The 25339-nt window shown below is 43.1% G+C and overlaps 2 protein-coding genes across 5 annotated transcripts in view; both read left to right on the top strand.

The window, feature by feature from the left end:
* col11a1a (collagen, type XI, alpha 1a) overlaps positions 1-7842 on the top strand; it is a 42486-nt gene extending 34644 nt beyond the window's left edge. For all 4 annotated transcript variants that reach the window (XM_052053679.1, XM_052053680.1, XM_052053682.1 and 1 more), the window contains 20 exons: positions 48-101; positions 241-294; positions 364-417; positions 756-863; positions 1079-1132; positions 1282-1335; positions 1497-1550; positions 3306-3359; positions 3475-3582; positions 4144-4197; positions 4358-4411; positions 4883-4990; positions 5225-5278; positions 5353-5388; positions 5491-5544; positions 5625-5871; positions 6097-6209; positions 6432-6500; positions 7274-7507; positions 7680-7842. In XM_052053679.1, coding sequence (XP_051909639.1) covers positions 48-101; positions 241-294; positions 364-417; positions 756-863; positions 1079-1132; positions 1282-1335; positions 1497-1550; positions 3306-3359; positions 3475-3582; positions 4144-4197; positions 4358-4411; positions 4883-4990; positions 5225-5278; positions 5353-5388; positions 5491-5544; positions 5625-5871; positions 6097-6209; positions 6432-6500; positions 7274-7507; positions 7680-7826 — 1764 coding nt within the window. In that variant the 3' untranslated portion in view covers positions 7827-7842. The remainder of the gene's footprint in view (positions 1-47; positions 102-240; positions 295-363; positions 418-755; positions 864-1078; positions 1133-1281; positions 1336-1496; positions 1551-3305; positions 3360-3474; positions 3583-4143; positions 4198-4357; positions 4412-4882; positions 4991-5224; positions 5279-5352; positions 5389-5490; positions 5545-5624; positions 5872-6096; positions 6210-6431; positions 6501-7273; positions 7508-7679) is intronic.
* Positions 7843-12021: 4179 nt separating this feature from the next.
* On the top strand, positions 12022-19403 carry olfm3a (olfactomedin 3a). Its single transcript, XM_052053889.1, has 6 exons — positions 12022-12273; positions 16785-16928; positions 17005-17160; positions 17269-17488; positions 17927-18033; positions 18719-19403. The coding sequence occupies exons 1-6, from the start codon at positions 12205-12207 to the stop codon at positions 19400-19402; spliced, it is 1380 nt and encodes a 459-aa protein (XP_051909849.1). The 5' UTR covers positions 12022-12204; the 3' UTR covers position 19403.
* The last annotated feature ends 5936 nt before the right edge of the window (positions 19404-25339 follow it).

The following is a 25339-nucleotide window of genomic DNA, read 5'->3' as shown; positions in this document are numbered from 1 at the left end:
TAAGATGCGTGCAGTTGATACCCAACTGTATTCTTTTCTGTCTCTAGGGTCCTCCTGGCCCCCCTGGTCCTCGAGGTCCTCAGGGTCCCAGTGGAGCTGATGTACGTATGATTAAATTTGATGCACTTAGACTGACTAGTGGCTGCGCTCGACAGCTGCGACAGTAAATGGATTGCCTGTGGATTTACGAGCTTTCCAGTCATCAACAGTTGTACTGCAAGTCATTTGTCTGAATTGCAGGGCTCACAAGGTCCTCCAGGCGGCGTGGGTCCCGTTGGCTCAGTGGGAGAAAAGGTATGAGTCAAAACATGGTGTGCTGTCCTCAACAATTATTTCAGTCACTGAGGTTTGTCTTTCTGCAAGGGTGAACAAGGTGAGGCCGGGAACCCCGGACCACCTGGAGAGCCCGGCACCGGGGTACGTTATCTGTATTTTGTTGACAGCACAGTGGCATTTTAATAGTGAAGTCATCTGGCTTTTTAGACTCCCATCATAACCTCGGACCAACATGTTGTCAGGTTTACACATTTGCAAATAATTGTTAGATATTTTAGGAATTCAGGCGTGACAGTGAAGCTTTGGTTTTTGCGTCCATTCAGACAACCACAGACAGCTGTTTTTGTCGCGATTAATTTGTGTTCTGCAAGAATTCACGTTTTTGGAAAACATGAGTTGGTATTCCAGTTTTGTGAATGATGCGAACTTTGCAAGAAAATTTTAACGACATTTACCCTTTATTGACCCAATTATGACAGGGACCCAAAGGCGAGAGAGGAGAGAAGGGAGAAGCAGGACCTCCTGGTGCTGCTGGACCCGCTGGTGCCAAAGGTCCCCCCGGAGATGATGGTCCAAAGGGTAACCCCGTAAGTGTTGTCAAATCTGCCGCTTGACATGAGACCTGCTATATCGATCTCAAAGTCTTTAAAATGTATTTTAGTGTTTAATTTATGATCGCTTGCTCATGGAATGTATTGCTGTGGCTACATTGTCATTCAAAGCAGCATCGCCATGTAGTTTGCTTCAGCAGCAATGCATCTCATCTCTTTTCCTTCAATGACAATTTGTTTCCTTTCAAAAGGGTCCCGTCGGATTCCCTGGAGACACTGGTCCTCCCGGAGAGCCAGGTGTTGCTGTGAGTATTGAAATCCTCCGGCAAAATTTACTTGCCGTTCAACAATTATTTTGAATTATGATTAAAATGTTGGTTGATTTACATTTAGTAGGGCCAATCATTGAAATTATTATTATTTTTTGGCCAACATCCATATTTGTATTCATTAGGGCACAGATGGAGAACCAGGAGAGAAGGGAGACGATGGTGAAACTGGCCAGGCAGTAAGTTGTTCACATCTATACTGCGGGGTTTGAATCTGCATGTTGACAATGTTCTTAGCGTTCCCGTCACCGCTGTATCGCAGATTTTAAGCAAACATTTTAATTCACCGTATGTTTTTTTGTGAAATAACATACCATTGTGTTTCTTTGCTGACCTCAAGGGACCCCCAGGTCCATCAGGGGAAGCTGGCCCACCTGGACCTCCTGGCAAAAGAGTAAGTTTATTGTTACTATGGTGATTGCGATTGCCTTTCCATATGATCCAGGCAACGCGACAAGTCGCATTTTAAAATGTATAGTTCTGCAGTGACCCCATATCAATTCTCTCAATGTCTGACAGTTGTCGTCCGTGAGCCAATGCGATTGTCACACATTGTCTTGAAATAAATGACACAGTGCCTGTCCTCCTCAACAGCTCGGTCTTGTCGCCCGCACTCCACCCCGAGTGATTCTTTTTCATTAAAAAATAAAGCAGGGATAACAAGAGGTGGAGATTTCAAGCGAACATGCTGTGAGCCAAAGACGCTCTGCAGTCTGATGGGAAACGAGCAGCGAGATTTTAAAATTGGGAATCCTTTTTCCCCCCCTCCCTCTACGCACAAGAAATGGAAAAAAGGCGTATCAAGTAATTGATCCTTGATTCCTTTAAATCTTCAAAATGAGAGCCACCGCAAGTGTGACAAATTATTGATTCCATGCTGCCGTCTGACAGCTGCTGCAAAGCGGATTCATAACATGGATGTGGAACCATTGCTAGTAGGATTTTTGAGTTGCATCATGGAATGATAAACAGAACGCGATTAGGTCATTTTTTGATTCCGCTTATTGGATTATTAAAAGCAGTCTTTTCCTTGTCAAATTAAGACATTCAGCTGGACTACAAGCTCTATATATTACGAATTTGATATCTGCGTGAAACTAAGCTGCTTTTTCGGATGTGAGCCTTCATGCTGAAGGAAAATGAGGTGGCATTTTCTCCATTTGAAAAGTCACAAAATGGATTATGGTGGACTTTCGTTGGAAGTGGTAGTCCAGTCACTCTCTCGTTGAAATAACTGCACTTATAAGTTAAATACAACTGAACTGTACCATGGCTATGATGGTTTCGGATTTTTCATTTTGGTTCGATTTGAATTCCATATTAGAGCAAATTTGTTCAGAAAACACACCTACTCTGTGAACCTGGTGTATTTTGCTTTAACTGAAATGTCTTTGCGCTGATGAATAGACACTGGAGCACCAGTTAGAAGTGAACATGTCAAGCTAATGAAAGCTTCAAGGCAGGAGAAGCTGGATGGGGGTGTTCAATTTGGGCTTTCGATCAATAAGCACGCCGCGCCTTTAGCTGGCCACATGAGTCGAGCAAGTTGGTGGTGGAATGAGGAGAGAAAGGAGGACGAGCCTGCAAATGTGGACACGGGTACACCGCTGTCTTTTGATGGAACTTCAAGCAGACAAAACAAAGTCACTCCAATTGATCTTGACACAACTGAAGTAGTGTTAAAGACATTTGAAGTTGTGTACTCATGTTTGTCCTGGTGAAATGTCTGAACTCTGAACAAAAATAGGTGATGATCAGTTTTCTGCAATGGCTGGAGAGATGTCTTTGCCTGGCCGCTGGGTGCTAGGTGGGATGTTTGGCCAATAAGACAACGCCATAATAGATCAACATGGATTACTTTACTTGACTTCAATGATTACTAGTTATGCAATAAAACCATTGCTCTTAAAGTGTGGAAAATACGGGGAATTGTCACAGAGAAAATAAAACACGCCCTGTATAAAAGGAAAAACAAAAATGCCAATGCCGTACATTTACATTCTGAATTGAATAAAAGAAATAGCTATCTTTTGTTATGGGCAAACTCTGAAATGTGTCACAGACGATCGGCCACTTGTCTGCAAACAATGGCTGCATAATAACGTCAATTATATGTTGACATGCTAACAATGCTGCCCTCCTTTCCCAGGGGCCTCCGGGAGCTGCTGGTGCTGAAGGCAGACAAGGAGAGAAGGGCGCCAAGGTAACAAAAACTGAATTCGATTTCTTGGCTTCAAGTGATAATGTTACATGGTGACTTTTACCAACTTGTACAACTTTCCCACATTTGCAGCAACTTCCTGCTTCTCTCTTCACAGGGTGAGGCTGGCTCCGAAGGTCCAGCGGGTAAAACCGGACCTGTTGGGCCTCAGGGACCTGCCGGAAAGCCTGGTCCAGAAGGTCTCCGTGGAATACCTGGCCCTGTTGTAAGTCTAAATTCCAAAAAGTATCCCTGAAGTGCTTTCATACTTTGCCCCCACCAGCGCATCATGATAATCAAGTTCCGCCATTCAGGAAGAATTTTAACGGATACAACTCCCTTCACGCAGAATTAAGGCGGATCAATACAATACTGCAAATTCTATTCCTCGCTGCCCATCTTTAAATCCCTCCTCAAAACTCACTTGTATTCTTTGGCGTTTGACTCAGCATGACTTAGATTTGCTATTGGTTTTACTGCTTGGTGCTTTCTACCGCCTTATTACTTATTACTTATTACTGATTCGTCTTACTGTTTATTGTATATGTTAAATCGCTCCATGTACAGCACTTTGTATGCAGCGATGGCTGTTTGAAAGTGCTCTATAAATACTGTTGACTTGACTTGACTTGAATACTGGCTTGAAAACAGGAGCTCATTCAGTGACTTGCCTTCCAATTAAAAATACGATAAGATATTAACTAGATTTCAGTGAAATAGCCATTTCGCTTATGAACACAGAAATTGAGGAAATACAAAAGCTGGAGTGTTGTCACGTTTTTCACAGGGTGAACAAGGACTTCCCGGTGCCTCGGGACAAGATGGCCCACCTGGACCAATGGTGAGTGCATCTCACCTTGGAAAGAGGACATCCTTAAGTTTGTTTTTGGGCTGCAGTCTTCATCATTTCTGTCTTTCGACTCACTTCTCTTCGTTTTTTCCACTTTTATAATTTATTCGAGACCAAGAGGTTTTTCATTTTCATTTCTACTTTTGCTCAGGGTCCTCCTGGACTTCCTGGTCTGAAAGGTGACCCAGGCTCCAAGGGTGAAAAGGTGATTGTTGCCCTTTATGAGAACATTTGGAAACAAAGACTTCAGAGACTTTGTATCCCTGATGCCTCTGTTGAATTTGCTGGTAAAATACAAATACGGAGGAAATGGTGCCAGCCCACATGACTGCATCAAAACGGCCTCCCACACACTGATATGATGGCCCGAGAAAGAGCAATTTAAAAGTAGCGTGTGAGGAAGAGTGTTGTGTTTTGCAATGCTTTAAATGCATCGTGTCCGGTTAGAGCATCCCTTTTTCAAAACCATTACGGTTGTGCTTCAAACTGGTCTGTGTGTCTATACAACAACGTACGGGGATTTTGACTTCTAATGAAATGTCAGCCTCCATTCGCCTATGCCCACTTTTCATATATTTTTGTGGACGGAAAACAATCATGAAATTGGCAAGCCTGTACCGTTTAAAGGAGCACATGTTTGCCATTGCACTTTAAAATGTGCACATTCCTTTTTCAGGGACATCCGGGTTTAATCGGTTTGATCGGGCCTCCTGGTGAACAAGGAGAAAAGGGAGACCGAGGTTTGCCTGGACCTCAAGGGTCATCTGGCAACAAAGGAGACGGTGTAAGTAGTTTTCGACCACAGTCACAAGGCATCACTTTTCATCAATTTGTTAACTGTCCGTTAGGACAAAAGACAAAAGTGTCAGGTCAATGGAACGCTCAAAATTGTCCCCAGATGTGAGTGTGAGCGCGGATGATTTTTGGTCTTTTGTGTGCTCTGCGATTGGCTGGCTCCCAGTTCAGGGTGTCAGCCAATCGCTGATGTATGGCCACCTCTATCTCATCTTTTTATTAGGGTATCAGTGGATCAGCAGGTCCTCTCGGTCCCCCCGGCCCCCCTGGTCTACCTGTAAGTCTATTCACTGATTGGATCTTTTCGATTTCTGTGGAGGGAATGCCAAACTGATGTGCCATCTCATTCAGGGTCCTCAAGGTCCAAAGGGAGCTAAAGGTTCAACTGTGAGTAGATTTTTTTTTTTTTAAATATGGTTGGCAATAACGAACCGGCACTCACTGTGGTGATGCAGCAAGTTTTGAGCATGGTTAACATCTGTCTCTCAGGGTCCAGCCGGTGCTAAAGGAGATAATGGTGCCATTGGACCTCCAGGTCCTCCCGTGAGTCAATAAGGATTGTACAGTTGCGCAGTGTTTCGAGTAAGAATTCCCATTTTGGACATATATGACACACCCCGTAGGGCCCACCGGGTGAGGTCATCCAGCCACTGCCCGTCCGTTCCCCCAAGAAGACCAAACGTTCCAGCGATATGCAGTCCGACGCGGCCGGTACCTTCATGGATTACGGCGAGGGCATGGAGGGCATCTTTAGCTCGCTCAACAACCTTAAACAGGATATTGAGCGCATGAAATACCCCATGGGGACACAGAACAACCCAGCCAGAACATGCAAAGACCTGCAACTCTGCCACCCGGAGTTCCCTGATGGTAGGTCCAAAAAGGAATGCCCAAAAGAAAACGAAACCATACTCATGTTGATCATCTTTACAAGGTGTCACATGACATCATACCTAATAGCATCTTAAGAGTTTTCAATGCTGGGGAGGATTCAAGCAGATTTGTCCACCTGTCATGTCTTCCGACTTTTATCAGAGGTGCACAATTATGTTTTCACATGGATGGCATTTGATATATATTTTTAATTCTTCTCAGGTGAATACTGGATTGATCCAAACCAAGGTTGCTCAGGGGATTCTTTCAAAGTCTACTGTAACTTTACTGCTGGAGGAGAAACGTGCATCTACCCAGATAAGAAGTCCAATGGGGTGAGTGGCCTTTGCCTTTATACCCAAAATGTTTTGGGGTGAAATCATATCGTGGTAGGTTCCATGAGCAGGCCGTGTCACACATGAAAAACCTTAAAACATCTACTTGCGGAACTCCATAGCAAGCAAGACTCGTGTACAATTGAAAATTGTTTCTTGGAAGTAACATGAAAAGGGGGCATAGTAGTCACATAAAAATACAGTGTCTTTCTTTTGCCACAGGTCAGAATATCTTCATGGCCTAAAGAAGTTCCTGGGTCATGGTTCAGTGAATTTAAGCGTGGTAAAATAGTAAGTGTTTTCTCTCTCTCTCTCTCTCTCTCGTGATTCATCATAATCCTCACGCTGTGCACGCAACAAAAAAGGCTGCAGACTATTAAAAAGAGACAATTTCATCATAGATCCAACTACATGTACTGTACTATGGAGGCTGTAGCTGATACTCATGAAAAAATGAAACTAACTTTTGGAAATAAAAACACTCATGTTTTACTGAACTAGAGCTCCAATGAAAACGATATAACGCGACCATCGGCCTTTCCTTGCCCTTGAACACGTAAAAATTCCCAGTTGTAAACAGCGCATGTCCTGTTCAATCAAACCGCTGCCCTACGAGTGGGAAGAGGACAAACTTTGTAAGACTGTTCCACACACAGCCCATCGCTTTGTCTTTGAAAAGTAGATCATTTGTTCCGCTGTTGTTGTTTGTGTCTTGTTTATTATCATTATTCCAAAAATTCAATTCAGGGAGGTAAGATGCATTGATACCATTTTACACCATAAATAATGCTTAGATGCCGACTTACGCATGACGCGTTTGTGCGACTAAAACGTTGCCGTTTGTTACGTACTTTGTATTGTTCTCGATGGCCTTCTCGGGTGACGTTCCAAATCTCCTATCGGCTCCATCTCGCACAAAGCTCTTTTTATGCAGCTAAATGTCAAGTGACAGTAAGCACATGTAAGCTTGTAGAATCAAATTTACTTTCAGAAAGGCTTTGCAAGGTTGAAATTAGGCAGAGGGAGCTCAAGCGCTTACACGTGGACTTTGCTCCCCTCCACAGCTTTCCTACGTTGACTCGGATGGCAACTCCATTAACATGGTGCAGATGACCTTCCTCAGACTACTGACGGCCTCGGCAAGGCAAAACTTCACCTACAGCTGCCACCAGTCGGTGGCATGGCATGACGCCACCAGTGACAGCTATGACAAGTCGCTGCGCTTCCTGGGTGCCAATGACGAGGAGATGTCCTACGGCAACAACCCTTACATTACGGCCCTCTCAGACGGATGTGCGGTACGGCCCCCACTTTTTCAACGTTTTGCAAGTCAACTGCTCATGAATATATGGAGAACTTTGGGTTTCATTGACGTCAGGATGCTTTTATATCAGTTGACAAGATGTTTCTCTTTGGAAATGTTGATTTTTTTGGGGGTCTCAAAGCAGTTTTTCTGTTTCTCTGTTGCAGACGAGGAAGGGCTATGGAAAGACTGTGATGGAGATTAATACTCCCAAAATCGATCAGGTTCCAATCATCGATGTCATGTTGACTGACTTTGGGGACCCAAATCAGAAGTTCGGGTTTGAAGTTGGGCCGGTCTGCTTCCTTGGCTAATTTTATTTTTATTTTTTTTTAAAGACAAGAAAAAATAAAAAAATAAAAACGGACTTGATGGGGTCAGCAGAAAAAGTCAATCTGAAGCCTCCCGAGCCCCGCCCCTCCCCGACTACTCCCCTCACCACCCCCAGGCTTTTTCTTTGCCACATGCAAGTTCTGAATAAGAGATGGTGTTGCAAACATGTCCTTTCCGTGTATGTATGCATAAACCAGGAGAGTACTTGTTGCCCTTGTAGGGCTCGAACCACATCGCTTAACCCCAACATGGAGCAAAAGGTGAAGGACATTTGAGAGTGCGATAGAGGAAGGCAAATCCGAGTGAGCCGAGAGACCGCGGTCAGGCGACATGGGTGGACACGGACCTCCTCTCTGGATCCTCCAGGTGCTGTACGTAAACCAATGGTGCTACTTCAAGAACACACTCCAAATGAATAAAGAGGTGCTAAGAAAAGAAAGAAGGTCTATTTTGATAATAATAATAATTTTTAAAAAGTATTGTGTACATTACTGTTATTTCCGAATCCACCTTCAAAACTTGCATGTGTTCCATTCTGCTTCCGGCTCCTTTATTTCAGCAAAGGACTCATTATATGTTTGAATTCTGCGATTGTTCCGATGACCAAATACTGTGTACCTTTCACGAGGCAAATAAAGTGAGCATCCAAACAATTGTTCAGTACTAAATTTAGACTCTGCCCTTTGTATATACTGACCCTCCATAGTTTGAGGTTCTATGCCCTGGTGACCGTTGGTGAAACAACAACACAGCGACATCTCCCACTAATGTTGTGATCCTGTGCTAGTAGCAATCATGGCATTCATTTAATTAATTTAATTCTATTTGTTGTTTTAATTTTCTTTTCTGTTTTGTTTTCTGACAGACTTTTAATTTTGGTTGTATACCTCAGACTTTCTTGATAACCTTTTAGGATGCAAGGATGTTATACCCTGTATATACCTTGGTTAAACAATTAAGTTTATATATTTTGGATGGGGATTATTTTTTTGAAAGAGAGAATTCCACAACTGCTAGACATCCACTGTTCAAACCCTTCTGTGAATGCAATGAGAAGCCCTTCAAGAGAAAATGTTTTATTGTTGCTTTTTATAGTTCAATTAAATATTAAAACTGGATTGGAAACAACAGTGAACTGCATGTCTCAGTGGTTTGTGTGAAATGACTGCAATCGTAGTCCACCTACTTACTGTACATGTCAAATGCTTTTTTATCGAGGATGTGTTACGTAAACTCAAGATTTTGGGCTGGTGCAATCCCATCTCTCTTCAAACCAATAAAGTTCCATCTTACCATATTTTCCTTTCGTTCTTGACACATGGGGAAAAATAAATGTCACCTCGTATTGGTCAAAGACGATTGCCAGTATAGAACAGCCATTGGTGCAAAAAAGGTGAAATTATGGGCATGATAGTCTTGGCAGACCAGCTTCCCGATGCTCATTTTGTAACATTAGCATCAATTTCCAAAACGCCTATTTCAAATGACAGTGAATATATACCACAAGACACCAGTAGCCCAAATGCATTTTAAGCAATGTGTTTTTCCAAGTCTAATTGAATTCAATGTATTTTCAATCGAAAGTAAATGGCTTACGGAAGGACAAATCCCTTTTCTACGGCTTCGGCTTGAACTTTGTTCTTGTCCATTGTAAGCAAATGTCCATGCAGCTAATGCCAAGTGACAGGTCTGCTCTGAGCAGTAAATGAACTTGACTTGTCATTTTCGTTTTATCTCGTCTCCTGCTTTGGTGCGGCCGTCCTCGTGGGGAGCAACGGAAGAGAATGCTCAAGTGGAAGTCCAGGTTGTTGGACAAGCAAAACGCTGAATGGTACTTATCGCAAAGCTTCACATCCTTTTACAAACTAACATCTGTTACTGAAGATGAGCAAACCTAACCAATGCGTGACAAAGTCATTACCAGTTATGCTGCTTCCCCGATAAATTGGGTTAAACGTGTTATTTGGTAATCCTGTTAAAAAATAAATAAAATAAATAAACTGCCTTGAATTTTATACATGGTTGGCCTAAAGATGTTCTCGTGGTTAGTAAAACCAGGTTCCAAAAACTACATATACCTTTTAGCATGAGTGGTGGTATAGGACCTCTCCCTACTACTTTTTGATTATCTGTTAATGTTGTTGTTGGCAAATATGGCAGTTATGATTTCCCCAAACCGTGTAAAACGATTACTATGAAAGACATTATATTAGATGTTCAAAGATGAGCTGTTTATGAATGTTCTTCAATATGCGCTGCCTGGGGGGAAAGTGATGCCCGCTCCTGTTGATCGCCTTCTATATTTCACAGATATTGGGTTATTTATTCTCTTTTCAGCCACTTAAGCAAAAACCAACTATGAATCTATAAATCCTGCACACAATCTACACGGCAGAGAGATAAAAACGGGTCTGAATACTGTTGATAAGAAATAGAATAGTCTGCTGTATTGATGAGACAATTGACTCGTGATGTAGAAACATGATCCGGACAAAAGAAGGTTGGTGCAAGTATGTAATCGGTTCCATATTCATAGACAACGCAGTTGCGCACAAGCGTAAATATTGGTGCATCTTGGTTTTCACATACAGACACGAACGACCGGGATGAAACCTGGTCTTCAATTGCCCACTTCACAGATCTCCCCAGCAAAATTTATATCATCTGTCCATGGAGGATTAACAGTGCAGCATTGAAGCTATTTGTGGGGGAATGAAGTCGGCCATGTCTGAACCAAATAATGTTTTGGGATTCCAACAATACAGGCTTACAACAAGTGCAATAACAAAAACATTTATTACAAAAATAAAGGCATCGCACTGACAAAGTACAAACTGAAATGGCTAGTCACAAAAAGCCAGGAAAAAAACAACGCAATAACAAACACAATAGATCACTGAGAATAGACAAATGAAATATCAAGTCCAATAACACCAAACCAAGGAATAATGAAAATACAAAGCTCTATGACAAAATGAGAGCGACTATGAGAGGGAACACAACACATGAAGCACAACAGTGAGCAAAGTCCAACAATGACCACGCAGCTTGGCCGTCCTTAAATACATGGCAAGGCTAGATTGGAAAACGGGGCACAGGTGTGCCTGCTGGAGGGAAACGCCCTTCACTCCAACTGGTGCTCAAACACAAGCAAGAACATGACAAACGCCCCGCCCATTTTTAAAAAATGGGTTACACTGTGCTACCTTGCACGGAAATGTGAAAATACCAGCACGCCTTCTTCCTTCCTACTGTTATATCAAAGTCACCATTTTTGATGCAAAACACTCACCACTCTTTGTCCTATTGAAAAGTACAACCAGATTCATCAATAATAATGCATGACATCATCAATAATGCAAACTCAATTAGTCTGGTTTTGATTTATGACTGATTAAATTGATAGCAACGCCAGTAGACTGATTAAAGGATAACAGCAATCTGTTAACTGTTGAAATCGAGGGTCTGCAACCTATGGCTCCAGAGCTGCATGCGGCACTTTCATCCTTCGCGTCCATACCTGCAGACAATTTGGAACAGTTATATGAATGAGAATTGTGCGGCCCGGTAGTCCAGTGGTTAGCACGTCGGCTTCACAGTGCAGAGGTACCGGGTTTGATTCCAGCTCCGGCCTCCCTGTGTGGAGTTTGCATGTTCTCCCCGGGCCTGCGTGGGTTTTCTCCGGGTGCTCCGGTTTCCTCCCACATTCCAAAAATATGCATGGCAGGCTGATTGAACACTCTAAATTGTCCCTAGGTGTGAGTGTGAGCGTGGATGGTTGTTCGTCTATGTGCGCCCTGCGATTGGCTGGCAACCGATTCAGGGTGTCCCCCGCCTACTGCCCGGAGACGGCTGGGATGGGCTCCAGCACCCCCCGCGACCCTAGTGAGGATCAAGCGGTACAGAAGATGAATGAATGAATGAATGAATGAATGAATATATGAGAATTGTGACCGATGCATATTTGCTAACTGCCAGGATAGAATACATTATTCTGTTGACTGATTGAATGATAAATATTATCTATCGATCAATCAAATGGACCCGACAACTCTCTCTCTCTCTCTCTCTCTCTCTCTCTCTCTCTCTCTCTCTCTCTCTCTCTCTCTCTCTCTCTCTCCCTCCCTCTCTCTCTCACCCTCACCCCCATCGTCCTTTACTTGGCTCTCACTGACGACCAAGGAGAGCTGGGTGTGATGCTAGTGAGCGAACAGCCATTTATTTGAGAGCAGAGCTCTCTCCCAGCTCTCCGTGCACTCCAAGAGCCTTAAAAACCCCCACCAGCCACTGTGGGGCGGGCGGCTCATAGTGAAGTAGGAAATACAGCTGGGAGAAAAGCGGCAGCACACGGCAGTCAGCATGCGGCTCCTGTTGAGTATATTGTACTCCTACCTGTCCCTGACCATCTTTGGATTGTATCCATCCATGGTGAGTTTTGTGACACAATTTTCACTTGATCGCTTCTTTACTCTTGCCGCATGTTTCTTGTTCATGATTGCTCCTTCCTCCAACTAGGATATAATTTTTGAGCATCACCCAAATAGTATAGACTTACATGGCATTAAAATGACACGTGACAAGTGAAACTAAGCATTAGGAGGATACATCCAGTTGTGATGCCGATAGTGTTGTGGCTGTAATAATTCTAATCAAATTGTAATAATTGCAGGTTAAATTTGAGGCAGCTGTGTTTGTCGTCATGTTAAAATAGACACCTGTTGCTGTTTTAGATCCACTACGAGGATTGTGTCCAAAATAATTATAGCAACACACAACTTACTTGCCACTTCTGACACTAGTGACTGACTTTAACACTGCACTATTGATCTAAAATCTGTTCTAGTTACCAAATAAAACGTGAACGACTGTGGCCGTATGCACGCAACCCTCCAAAGGTGTGGTTTGATGAAGACCGACAAGCACGTTCCCCCCACCCGTGGCAAATGAGGAGCTGTCCCTGTCCATGGTGCTGAAAGGCTAAAAACATCCGAGCAGCAATCGTGCCCCCCCCCCCCCCCCCCATTAGACCTCCATTGAAGACAATTGATCCTGTTTGAATAGGTTGACCATAGAATAGAAGTTTGAAGCGTAAAAATAATCACCCATGATTCGGTTTTAAATCAAATCAATATCCCATTATTACTGGCGCACAAAGGGCATGCTAATTGCTGGGTTGCCTTAAAGTCAATGCTTCAGTGCTAGAAGATGTCTTGAAAATGCAAACCTTTTATGGAATTACTCTAAGCCGCAAAGTATTAAGCTGTCAGTCACAGGCAGCCAGACTATTTGCGCAACATAGCTTTGTTCCTCGGCATATTGAATGAAGCAATTTGCTTGCCTCCACCTTTGGCATATAAATGTACGTGTCAGAATCGTGCTTAACCGCATGCTCAGTTTAATAATTGGAGAGAAAGTTTTGTTTTTGTTGACCAGCTGATGCTGTTATGAACGTGAGTCACAGACAACCGACCTTAGCAACGTGGAGGTGTACACCGATGGTCAACACTAGAACCAAGCTATTCTCTACAATTTTGGCTTTCTCAGATGAAACATTCACAATTGTAGGAAAATCGTGGCAAAATTGTGGCAGGGTGAAAAATGAAAAATCACCGTTATGAGACCAAAAGACGTGTTGTGATCAATGCCAAGTCGTTTCCCAAATTGAAAGAAATCATCTCAAAGCGTGCTTCCCTGAAAAGGAGAGAGAGAGAGGAAATGCAAGCACAACATTTCAATCTCGGACTGAATTTGTGAGACGACGACGGTTTAGTGATGGCGACAGAGGCCTTGTTTATTTCACGTTTCGTCAAGGGACGAGTATAAACGCGGAAGCTGGATATCCACGCCATCGCAGCCGAGTTTTAATACAAGCACCATTGCACGGTGTGAACATGCAGTAAATTTCGTGTTGTGCGAAGTGTTGTGCTTTCAACTTACAGTATATGGTTGGGAAACTCTTACGGCTTGGTGTGACCCAGGGGGAACCAAGAGAGTGGGAGTCTGGACATCTGTGTTTCGACTGCTGCCCACGGATAAGTGGAAGCAAACGCAGTAATGGACTGATAATGTTGAACTATTTTTGGACAGTGTGAGGCTGTCCTCAGTTTTCCGTATTTTAGCAGCAAACACAGCACACAGGTGAGAGGTGTTGTGCTAGTTATTTTGAATGACTACACTGTGACTACGTCATCAAGTTTTTTTTTAATTCAACGTGGCGATGGGATGGCAGATGTGCCGAGCAAGAACGTATTATACTGCTCTGATAAGAATCGAAAAGCGCATAGAGGAAGTATAATGGAGACGCTCCCCCTGCACCGCTCTTTATAATACCGTTCTAACTTGTGCATTGTCATTGTGCACAAAAATCAGCACACAAACAGCGACGACAACAACAGCCATGAGAGATGACGTGCGCAAATGAATTTAAACTTGGGGTGAGGGGGGGAGGATTTGTTTCCAAGTGGCATGTTTGCTGTGTTTCTGATGTCTGTTATTGCAAGATTGATGATTGTTGTCGGGCGGATTGTTTTGGGGCTCTTAAACTTGATGCACATTGGAAAGCGGGTACTGAAATGAACTTTTAAGAAAATACGTCTTTTCACCCATGCTCTCCCATCGTCAAAGGTGTCATTTCGGCGCCCACTCTCAGTGAATGTGTCTGTTATGCACTCATAAACACTGTGAGGGAGGATAATGACGGCGCAGGCAACCCACATCAAGTAGTGAAACCACTTCAGGTTCCAATCTGATCTGCAAGCTGAAAATGTACCGCTCGTTGTCACATCCAAAACTCCAGGAGCCATTTGCTCAACCTACTTCAGCCTTCATGGGTCCATCATGTCGGCCGCACACGTGAATACTGATTTTAACTCAAGAGCTCCAATCATCATGTTCATACGGTTACCGATGTTTAAGTCAAAATGCAATTTGTTTGCCGGAGCTCACTCGGAGCTTCTCCGAATGCACCGATTTCCTTCAGACTTACACATTTTCATCTTGACCGGGGGTCAAAGTGTGCGGCACACCTCGAGGAAACTAATCTCACCGCATTGGTTTCATCGGGGTCTGTGTGAGAGGAAGCATCTTGTCTTTTTGTTCTCCATACCTTTGTCAGCGTCTTCCTGCAACCAGTTGGATGGTCGCGAGTCTTTCGGGTGTTGCCATTCGTCTCTGCCGTCTCCGATGTCCGCCTCAGTCTGATTACAGAACTGGCTGCATATTCGAGTTCATCTTCCTCTGCCATCACAGCCGAAAGTGTTCACTCGTTTGGGCTGTGAGATAATCCATAAGAGTCTGGCTACATTACACCGTCGTGGCTTGTTTGGATGGGCTAATGGGCAAGGAGATAAATAGCATCCGCTTCGGTCTCTGTCTTTCAGTTTGCAGGTTTGTGCTCTGTCTTTTGATCTGATAGCACGTTTGCCTGACAGCTTGAAGGTTGGAAATGCTCCTTTCTCTGTGTAGGTTAGTTATGTTCATCCTGCATTGTATGGTGTTTGACTAAATTTATGGAGTGTATTCTTGAAGCTGAATCATGAAGATTTGGAGAAGAGCTAAGTCATGTTAAATCCCACCTTTGCTCACAAAGCTAGTAGTGAATGTCTTTTCTTTCAGTCCTTGCGCAGCAGCATTCTTGGCCAGCAGAAGAGCCTTTGGAGACTTGTTGCAGATGTCCGACAACAGAGAGTTGGAGAGACAATGAGGAGTTACGCCAAAGTGTTGGCGCAAACAAAAAGTGTGGTCAATTACAAGTGGATCGCAGCATTCTCCACGCGTTGTCCTCGAAAGGTTACACCGAGCTCATCGGTATTTGGCTGCAAGATCGCGCAAGGCGTTTTGCATACCGTCAGCACATCGGTCCGCCTTCCTTTGTGCAGTGTGTTGACTGTGAGCAAACAAAGACAGACCACCTTGGAGACCGGCTAAAAGTGGAAGCTCTTCTCTTGTTTTACAATTCAAGTTTGGGCACAAAGGCGGAATTACTGGAAAGGACATAAACGGCATGCAAAACGGGCAGAAAGGAAAGTTCGCCCGCAGCATAAATTGTACAGCGGCTCATGTAAACACTAATGAGAACACCGTGGAAGCGTTCCAAAACGGGCTGTATTCACATTCTCCCGTTAATTCACTTTGCTTGCAATCAACGCCGATGCAGATATCATCTGTATAGTCATCATTCCTTGAAATCTAATTCAAAAATTCAGCTGAATCGATATGGAGTGAGGGTTCTTAGGATCTGTCTGAAGGTTAAGTCGTGTACAAAAAGATGTCAGGAGACACACTAGATTGCCGAAATAAAATATTCGTCGCGGCTGAGCCCTGCAGTATATTTTTCTGGACAGTGGGTTTTGTCTCTTATCACTATTGAACCTCAACTGAATGAACAAGTGGGATTTGTAGAAAAATATGTTTCCAGGTGGCATAGGCACATGTGGTATCTTCTGTAACTGTGGCTTGTTTGTTGAGTCAAGGAGATTGATTTTTTTTAAATTTATTTATTTTTTTAAATACGTGAGTGAAACATTCTGTTTGTTGAAGTCACCTTGTGAAAAAAAAAGGCAATAATAGGGAGGAAAAGAAACTCTGACCTTGGCTGTACATGGACTGATTATAAAGAAACTAGAATAGCACTCAGTAGAGCACAGACCTCGACCAAGGTTAAACCGGGAACAAAAGAAGAAGAAACAGTTTGATGGGGGCATATTTGAATATCTTTGCCCGACAACCTCAGGACCAGTTGCAGTTTCCGCAATCAACAGCGTGTACCGGAGCAAGAATGTTGTCGTAGATTTCTGTGAAGACACAAAACACGTTCAAAACACAATCATTTGTAGGATGTACTTCATTGTCATATGCATTAAATGGAAAGAATATTATGAACATTTGACTCTTCAGGTATCAGTCCAGTGTAAATGTTAGTGTTGGTTTTGTGCTTGTAGACCATTGGGCCAAAAGAGGGCTGGCAGGTGTACAGCTCGGCCCAGGATGCCGATGGGCGCTGTATCTGCACTGTCGTGGCCCCAGAACAAAATTTGTGCTCCAGAGATGCCAAGAGCAAGCAGCTCCGCCATCTCCTGGAGAAGGTAGGGCCAATGCTTTAAAACTCTTCTTGGCGCCCATTTTGCCATCGTAGTTTTGTTGCAACTTGATGGCTTGTAGGTGCAGAACATGTCTCAGTCCATCGAGGTGCTGAACCTGCGAACCCAGAGGGATTTTCAGTATGTGATGAAGATGGAGAACCAGATGAATGGCCTGAGGACCAAATTCAGACAGTTTGAAGACAACAGGAAATCTGTCATGGCCAGAAACTATCAGGTTCAACTAATTCATTAATTTGTGGCTAATCATTTCCAATCACTCGATCCAAAACTGTACTGTACTTCATTTGTTGCTGCCACCTCCCCGTTGCCGTCTCCTGTTTAGGAGCTCCAAGACAAGATGGACCAGCTGAAGCCATTGATCCCGGTGTTGGAGCAGTACAAGATGGACGCTACACTCATCTCTCAATTCAAAGAGGAGATCAGGAACCTGTCAGCAGTGTTAACAAGCATTCAGGAGGAAATCGGAGTCTATGACTATGATGAGCTCTATCGGCGGCTCCTGCGACTGGACAACAGGCTCCGCGGCTGTATGGGCAAATTAAGTAAGTGACACACAATTAGAATTTTACTGTACGTAAGACATGTCTAGTGTTCAAAACGGTCTGCAATATCATGCTGCTAACCCCAACGTTAACCAGGCATTATAAGCACAACGGGATCATGGGATTCTTCAGCATGTTATTTTTAATAATGGAATTTATTTATTTTGGGCTATTCAGGAGTCCGCTCAGGTTCCCCAACAAACAATATTTGTTACATATTTATTCTGCCAGGTCTCCTTATTTTAAGTTGGTCAATATACAGTATATCAAATTTATATTCTTGGGAAAGGTCATTACATCTCCGCGACGGTGCAAACTTGATATGCCGCGAGAACACACACTCTCCTGCAGCGGAAGCCTTCTGAGACACGGACTTGAAAAATCTGACCTCACCCCATCCGGCACGATCCTTTGACTGCTGTATTTTTTTATTAACAGCCTGCGGAAAGTTGATGAAAATCAATGGGCCTGTTACGATAAAGACCTCTGGAGCCCGCTTTGGGGCGTGGATGACTGATTCACTTGTATCTACAAGACACAACAGAGTGAGTTAAAGCTTCTCTTTATGACAGTTGCACAATGGAGGCCATTTCCTTTGGATTTATTTGCTTTATTGTGTCATAATTGGTTGACTGCGTAACGGCGTACATGACAGGTAGACATTACATACAATAAATTAAAGAATATTATTTCTGCATTTTTATGATGATACATATCGTGTTGAATATTACTTCTGTCCAGTCATTTCACTGAAAAGTTCAACAATGTCCACCTATCTAACCTATTTATGCAAATAACTCTCCACCCATCTGTCAAACCTATCCTCTCATCCGCCATTTCCTTTGGATTTATTTGCTTTATTGTGTCATAATTGGTTGACTGCGTAACGGCGTACATGACAGGTAGACATTACATACAATAAATTAAAGAATATTATTTCTGCATTTTTATGATGATACATATCGTGTTGAATATTACTTCTGTCCAGTCATTTCACTGAAAAGTTCAACAATGTCCACCTATCTAACCTATTTATGCAAATAACTCTCCACCCATCTGTCAAACCTATCCTCTCATCCGTCCAACCTCAATCACCGATCCTCAACCAACCCAAAAAACACCAAATCATCTATCAATCAATCAATCAACCTTCCTTCTCCCCAACCTCACCATCAATCGCTCCAACCCTCCTATCTCTACATCCACCTCTTCTATTTATTTGACGTGTAGGTTTGGTACATGGAAGGTTATACCAACAGTAAGATCGTCCGAGAGTTCAAGACAATGGAGGACTTCACGGCAGGAGTGGTCGCTCGCACTTACAGCCTTCCTTTCAAATGGGAGGGAACCAATCACGTGGTCTACAATGGCTCACTTTATTACAACAAGTACCAGAGCAACATTATTGTCAAGTACAGCTTTGAGACAGGCACCGTGCTGGCCCAGCGAGAATTGGAGTTTGCCGGGTTCCATAACATATACCCGTACACGTGGGGAGGGTACTCGGACATCGACGTCATGGCGGATGAACTCGGCATGTGGGTCGCATACGCCACCAACCAAAATGCCGGGAATGTTGTCATTGCCCAGATCGATCCGGACACCTTGCAGGTCCTGAACACTTGGAACACCGAATACTCCAAAAGGAATGCCGGGGAGTCATTCATGATCTGCGGGACGCTCTACATAACCAACTCTCACCTATCGGGAGCAAAGGTTTACTACGCATACTCCACAAAGACTTCAACATACGAGTACGTCGACATTCCATTTCTCAACCAGTACTTCCATATCTCCATGCTTGACTACAATGCCAGAGAGAGAGTGCTGTTTGCCTGGAATAATGGACACCAGGTCATATTCAACATCACCCTGTTCCATGTCATAGAAACAGATGATGGCGCTAAAAAGTGAGCAGTGACACAAACGCGTGCTGATTGTTCTGATTTTCATTTCAAGATTCTGGAATGAAGCATGGAAAAACATGTCTTAGTACCATCATGTGAACACATCCATCTGTCCAACCAACCATTTTCTAGACTGCTCATGCTGTTTAGGGTCAGGAATTGGAGCTGCAGTCTTTCCCAGCTGACTTTTGGGCAATTGTTATCTTGGACTGGTGGCCCGTCACATCACAGGGCGCTTTCAGTACAGTCAAACATTCACAGCATCTCTGAGTGGGAACCGAACACACAGGTGTGTTGCCTTCACGGAAGTCAGGCGAGTGAACCTCTGGACCATCAGTGACTCGAGCAAAACATTTTCGCACTTTTTTCCACAACCGATGATCACACGCGAGTATATTGCGTTGCTTTGTATTGTATATATAGCCAACGCCCGGCCTCTTATTTTGTGTATGCATGTCTACTGTGCATTGTATACGTGTTGCCCTGGTATGCTTCTCATGCTTGCTGAAATCAATCTAACCTTTTATTTCCCCCTAATTAAAGAACTGTTCGTTCCACCTATTTGAATAAAAATGTCTCTGCAGGTCCTCCACGGATGAAAATGGTAAGTATGACATCTGATGTAAACTAAGGTGAATTTATATGCAGGTGTGCAGTCACGAAATGAATACAGTGGTGGTGTTTGAATTCTGTCATGTCTTATATGATGTATATAATAAATGTATTTCTAAAATTTCCCAAGCGTTTTATGCCACTCTGAACCCTTTCTCACTTACTAAATGGTGCTTGACAGATGAGGTTGGACAGCAGTCTCTGTAGACTGTGAGGATTGCAGTTGTCATTGCGATCTGCACTGAGAGTAGAGAGCAGGTGGGAGACCACCTACTACGCAGAGGTACGCCGTGAGAGACAAGGAATGAAGGACACTCACTGCAAGATTGAGTACTTGTGTGAATGCAATTTGGGCCAGTGGAACGAAAGGATGACATGGAGTAGAAGAGGAGAAGGCGCAGCAGTTCAGGTAAACGTGATCGGCTATTCAGAGCAACAAAGAGCGCGGATGACAGGTGAAGAAGAGAGAGCACAGAAAGGATGGAACAGATGAAGGGAGGCATCGTGGTTGATCTGTGATGGAAGAGCACTATCTACATACAGCATGATTCATGATGGTGCATCCAGAACAGCATCAAGCAAAACTGGACAAAAGTCAAGAATATTCCCTTTTATCAAAATGTACTAATGGTGATTAGGTGCAGTATTTAGGCTTCCAAATTCTCAACTCTTAAAACAAGGAAGAATATGACAGCCACTGATTATGATGGTCGCAGAATCAGCCTTTTTCTGAGAAGAAGTGGATTTTTGGATGGGGCTGACTCAAGTGGCACTTCAATCAAGCCAAGGGTGTGGCAAGTACCCTTTGCAGGCGCCATCGAATGCATGCCTGCTCACACCCGCATAGCTGATTATTATGTTGTGCAGAAGTGGAGATTTTGATCAACCGCAAGCAGTTGAACAACATGGGGCCGCACAAAAAAAAAAAAAAAAGTGGAGTACTTATTCACCTTGAGGCAAGTTTAAATTGCCTGCCTCATAAGCACTTTCATTGTACGAACTCAGACAGCCACCCCGTCTCTCAAGCAAAATGACTTCTCTCTCACAAGACCACTGATATACTAAAAAAAAAACATGTAAATATGTAATTATATATATATATATATATATATATATATATATATATATATATATATATATATATCATTAATTACAACTATAACTGTATCATTAAAATAAAATGCACCAATGTCAGATGCCAGGAACAACAAAGACTTCAACTTTTTTGTTATGGAATTGTGAAAGGAAGGTTTCAAGTTCAAGTTTGTCTATTCTTAGCTAGCCTGTAATTACACAACATTAACATTTGATGTTACCTTGATGGCTAACGCCAATGTTACCAAAGTCGTAATTGCCTGGTCTCTCTGTCTTGCATCCCGCCGATATCAAACAAGGATTCAACATGTAGAGTGTTACGAAAAATCGAAGGAAATGCTGAAGATACAACAATCAGACATTGTGGGGTTGGCTGAGATTTTACACAGAAGCGGCACTGTCCAGCATACCGTATTGATGTTTTATTTTGGAAAAAAAAAACAATTTATAGCATTCAAACTGGAGGAACTTAATAGGCTGTCTGGTTGCCACGATGAGACACAGGGAGGTCGAGTACAAGGCATAATGGAAGGTTGACTCAGAAGGAGAAGGAATGAACAAAACATTCAAATGAATAGAAGATTCATCATACACTTAATTTTTAAGGTCCTCCCGCAGAAGTATTTGCAATCTCCTCAGAATGCAAGCAAGGCCAAATGAAAGGATTGAAAACACAGTCATTTTTCCTTGAGATTCAATCCAATATAAAAAGTGCCCGTCATTGCAAATATTGATGGGTGCCCACATGTGTATTACTGTTTTAGAGCCGGTGTTTTTTTTTTTTCCTTTTTCCGGCAAGCCGCCACAGGACGTCAATATGTTTCACATACACGGACGCCCTGACAGCATTTTTTTGACTTAATGTGCTGTCTCAGCTGAAAAACGATGTTACATTGATTTCTGTTTCTGATTCATGGAAGACACGAGAAACATCACTGTCACTGAACTTTTGCAAGTACGTCATGAAGACTGTGAAACGCAACACACACATTTTTATCAATGCAGTGACTGCATTTGAATACGCACATCATCGCACTGTTTGTTCATAGAAAGCAATTTAAGTCTTATTTCAAATTCATTTTGAGTTCATAGGATGCCCATGATATAAAATTGCACGCTCCGATTGGGTTCGAAAAATCATCTGTTTTGCTTTCATGACAACCGAGTTGCTGTGTTTTGATGCTTCAGAATGAGGAAAGATATTTTGGGATAAACACCCAAATATCCCAGCCTATGTGACAGGTGCTTTGAGTATTTAAATTAACAGGGGTTGAGTAATTCCTCCGTTAATTAAATGTGACTCTATATTTACTCGAGCGTATTCGGTATTCCGTGCATACCCGCACGTACACCGTGTCATGTTTTTGGAATAAATGCTATTACAGCCAGTAAAATGACCAATAACTGTTGCAAAAAGTCACACATACTGTTGCCAACTTAACACTGGTTGAAACATGACGATGAACTTTATGATCGGATAAAATGCTTGACCTGATGAGGCTGAAAACTACCGGCCCATAAGTGTTCCGGTATGTGGTGCCTCGGGCAGTCACTTTGCCTCTGTTCTCCAGCTTTTGAGTCTTCGGGTTCCCGCCTTGCTGCTGCCACCCCATTGATCTCGGCTCATAGTTGCACACATTTGTTTTTTTTCATTTGTTGGCTTCTTTTTTATTTTATGATTAGTGGTGTATTGGCGTCCGCCAATCAGGCATCGTTTCGGCTTCCTGTTCACTCTCACCCGTGTCACCTAAAATCCTCCACCCCCAAATTTCTGCTCTTTGAGCTTCATTTGGCTTCATTTTTCATCATGTGAGTCTCATGAAATGAAACGTGATATTCTTCGTGGCCTACAAACAACAATGTCGCTTGGGCTATTGGTACAATCTCTTTTCAATGAGAATCTGAGAGCAAATGAATATTGAGTAGTGAATCGGCATTCAATTTACAAGCAGGCATTAGGCTCCATCTTAATACACATCTCACCGTGAATAATAGTATGGCATGGAAATTCTCTCTCTGGCTAATAAATCACAAAAAGGCGGCCGTGTCCAGCCTGTCACCATGTGAGCTGGTGAATAATAAGAAAAAAGCATTTTCCATCATTCTTTGCCTTTGGGCCATGCTGTGTTGCTTGCTTGGTGTGCGTGAAAAGTAAGAAACTGATTGAATGGAGATCCTATTTCTTTGCTTCAGTCTCTCAGGTACACTCACATTCTACTAACCGCGTGAGAACAGCAGGCTAGTTCTCAACTTTTGATTAAATATAAAAATATCTAGTCATAAAAGCACCCGCCACCATGTTGTCGTCTCAGTATGGATTCGGCTGTTCATTTCTCAGAGTTGGCACCTCTGAAAAAAAAATATCCGAACGCTCACGGAAAGCCATTTCTCACTGTATTGCTCTCATTAACCGCACGTAGAGCTGCAGGTATTTGTAGCAAAACACCGGGGGAAGTGTGCTCATTTTTTATGCCGTTTATGGAGCCTCGTTGGAGTGCGGATGTGGAGTCAAAGTTATTTCCTGAGAGTTCTGGTGGATAGCAATCGTTTAGCCTCAGGCTCGGTCACAATCACTCAGGTCACCTTGACCGTCACTTCATATCGTAGACAAGGGCAGCCTTAGCATCAGGCTAACACAGACAGTAGCCCTTGGCCCTCGATTTTCCAGACGCCCCCCCTAATGGTCTGCCCATCGGTCTCATGGGAGCAGTGCGGTGCACGCAAGCACAGAAGGCACGGAGATGTCAGAGGTCATTTGATTTTACATCACGCTTCGGGATCAGCCTGACTGCACATATCTTAGAGTACATAGCCCAAAAATGTGCTGTCTTCAGCCTTTCCTGGGTGCTGCCGGTGCAAATGACAAGGCACCATAGCCGGGAAAAGAAACCACCTGACATCACAGCAATGTCAAATTTTTTGACGGCGTGTCAAACATAAGACGCGTCCGTGACGAACCCTGACACCTCACTGAACCACTGTTGCCCTTTCATCAACAGTGTGCTGTGACCGGCTCGCTCTCAATGTGCGGAAGGTACGACATACAGCACACACACTCACACACACACGTACTCCTAGCAGCCTCAGGCAATGTTGCAGGGATCTCTAACTGTCAAACCTATTTGTAACGGATGCTAGTCTCTCAAGATGAACGCCGTTAGCATTCTATACCATGTTTCTGACTGTGCACGACTATTCAAGCCAGTATGTTTATCGTGTTCTGTAATCATGAGCTCCAATGATATCAAAGTCGGTAGTGCACATCGACTTTTTTTGGGACAGTGTGATGAAATTCCCGGCAATGAAAAGGACCGTTTCAAGCAAGATGTTACGCTGCCGTAGTCAGTTTTTTAACATGTTTTTAATGAAGACACTGAATGAAGGGAACCCATTCAAATGAGAGATCCGAGTAAAGCCAAGTTGCAAAATACCAAAAGTGAGATGGTGAAACACTGCAACAAATGACATCAGTGAACCTCCATGAAAGGTCTAAAGAGTGTTTCGGCTAAATCGTACCACCTTATTTCATCGAAAAGAGGCCTACTTGAAATCCTCAACACGTAAACAAACAAAAAAAAAATGGAGTCCCCTGACTCAAGAATGCCTGGTCCTCTACAGCTGGACTCTCTATGAGGATTCAGTACTTGCACTAAAATCTTGATCGTAAAGTAGCAGTACAGTACTGTAGTTGGAACGTTCCATTTTTCTCCTGGCAGCAGCGGCTCTTTGAGTTCATGTTATAGACTAAAATTGAGCCTTGTGACTTTTAATGTCTGAGCTGAACAGAAAGGGAAAAAAAACACATTCTGAGAAATGCTGAAATAATGTCTCCTCATTCTTTCTTAACAGCCTTCCTTTCAGCCGACTTTGAACTTTTCTTTGTAGAATTATTCGCGACTTTTTTTTAGACGACTTTGCCCTTTTCCTTCATCCTTTTTCAAAGTCATTCAAGGCTGAAAATGTTTTAGAGGTTCTTATCATCCGAGCTAAATCCAACACTTCACATGTTCTTCACCCAATGCGTGGCACCACATGTATTTTCTTCTCTTCTTTCCGTACGCTTCGGAAAATCATAAAAGAGCAGCTTTCACATTTCCCAAAGTGTGTCCTATTGCTGCTCTTCCTCTACCTCATCTGACATTTACAACATGTGGTCGTTGCTCGAAAGGTCATTTCCATTTCCTTCTTTTGACTTGTAGCCTCTTCTTCAGTCATTTCCTCTCAATTCTGTTCACAA

The sequence above is a fragment of the Hippocampus zosterae genome, chromosome 20, assembly GCF_025434085.1.
Source record: "Hippocampus zosterae strain Florida chromosome 20, ASM2543408v3, whole genome shotgun sequence".
Taxonomy (NCBI): Eukaryota; Metazoa; Chordata; class Actinopteri; order Syngnathiformes; family Syngnathidae; genus Hippocampus; species Hippocampus zosterae.
Note: the sequence above shows the minus strand (reverse complement) of the source record. Positions and strands in the feature narration are given on the sequence as shown.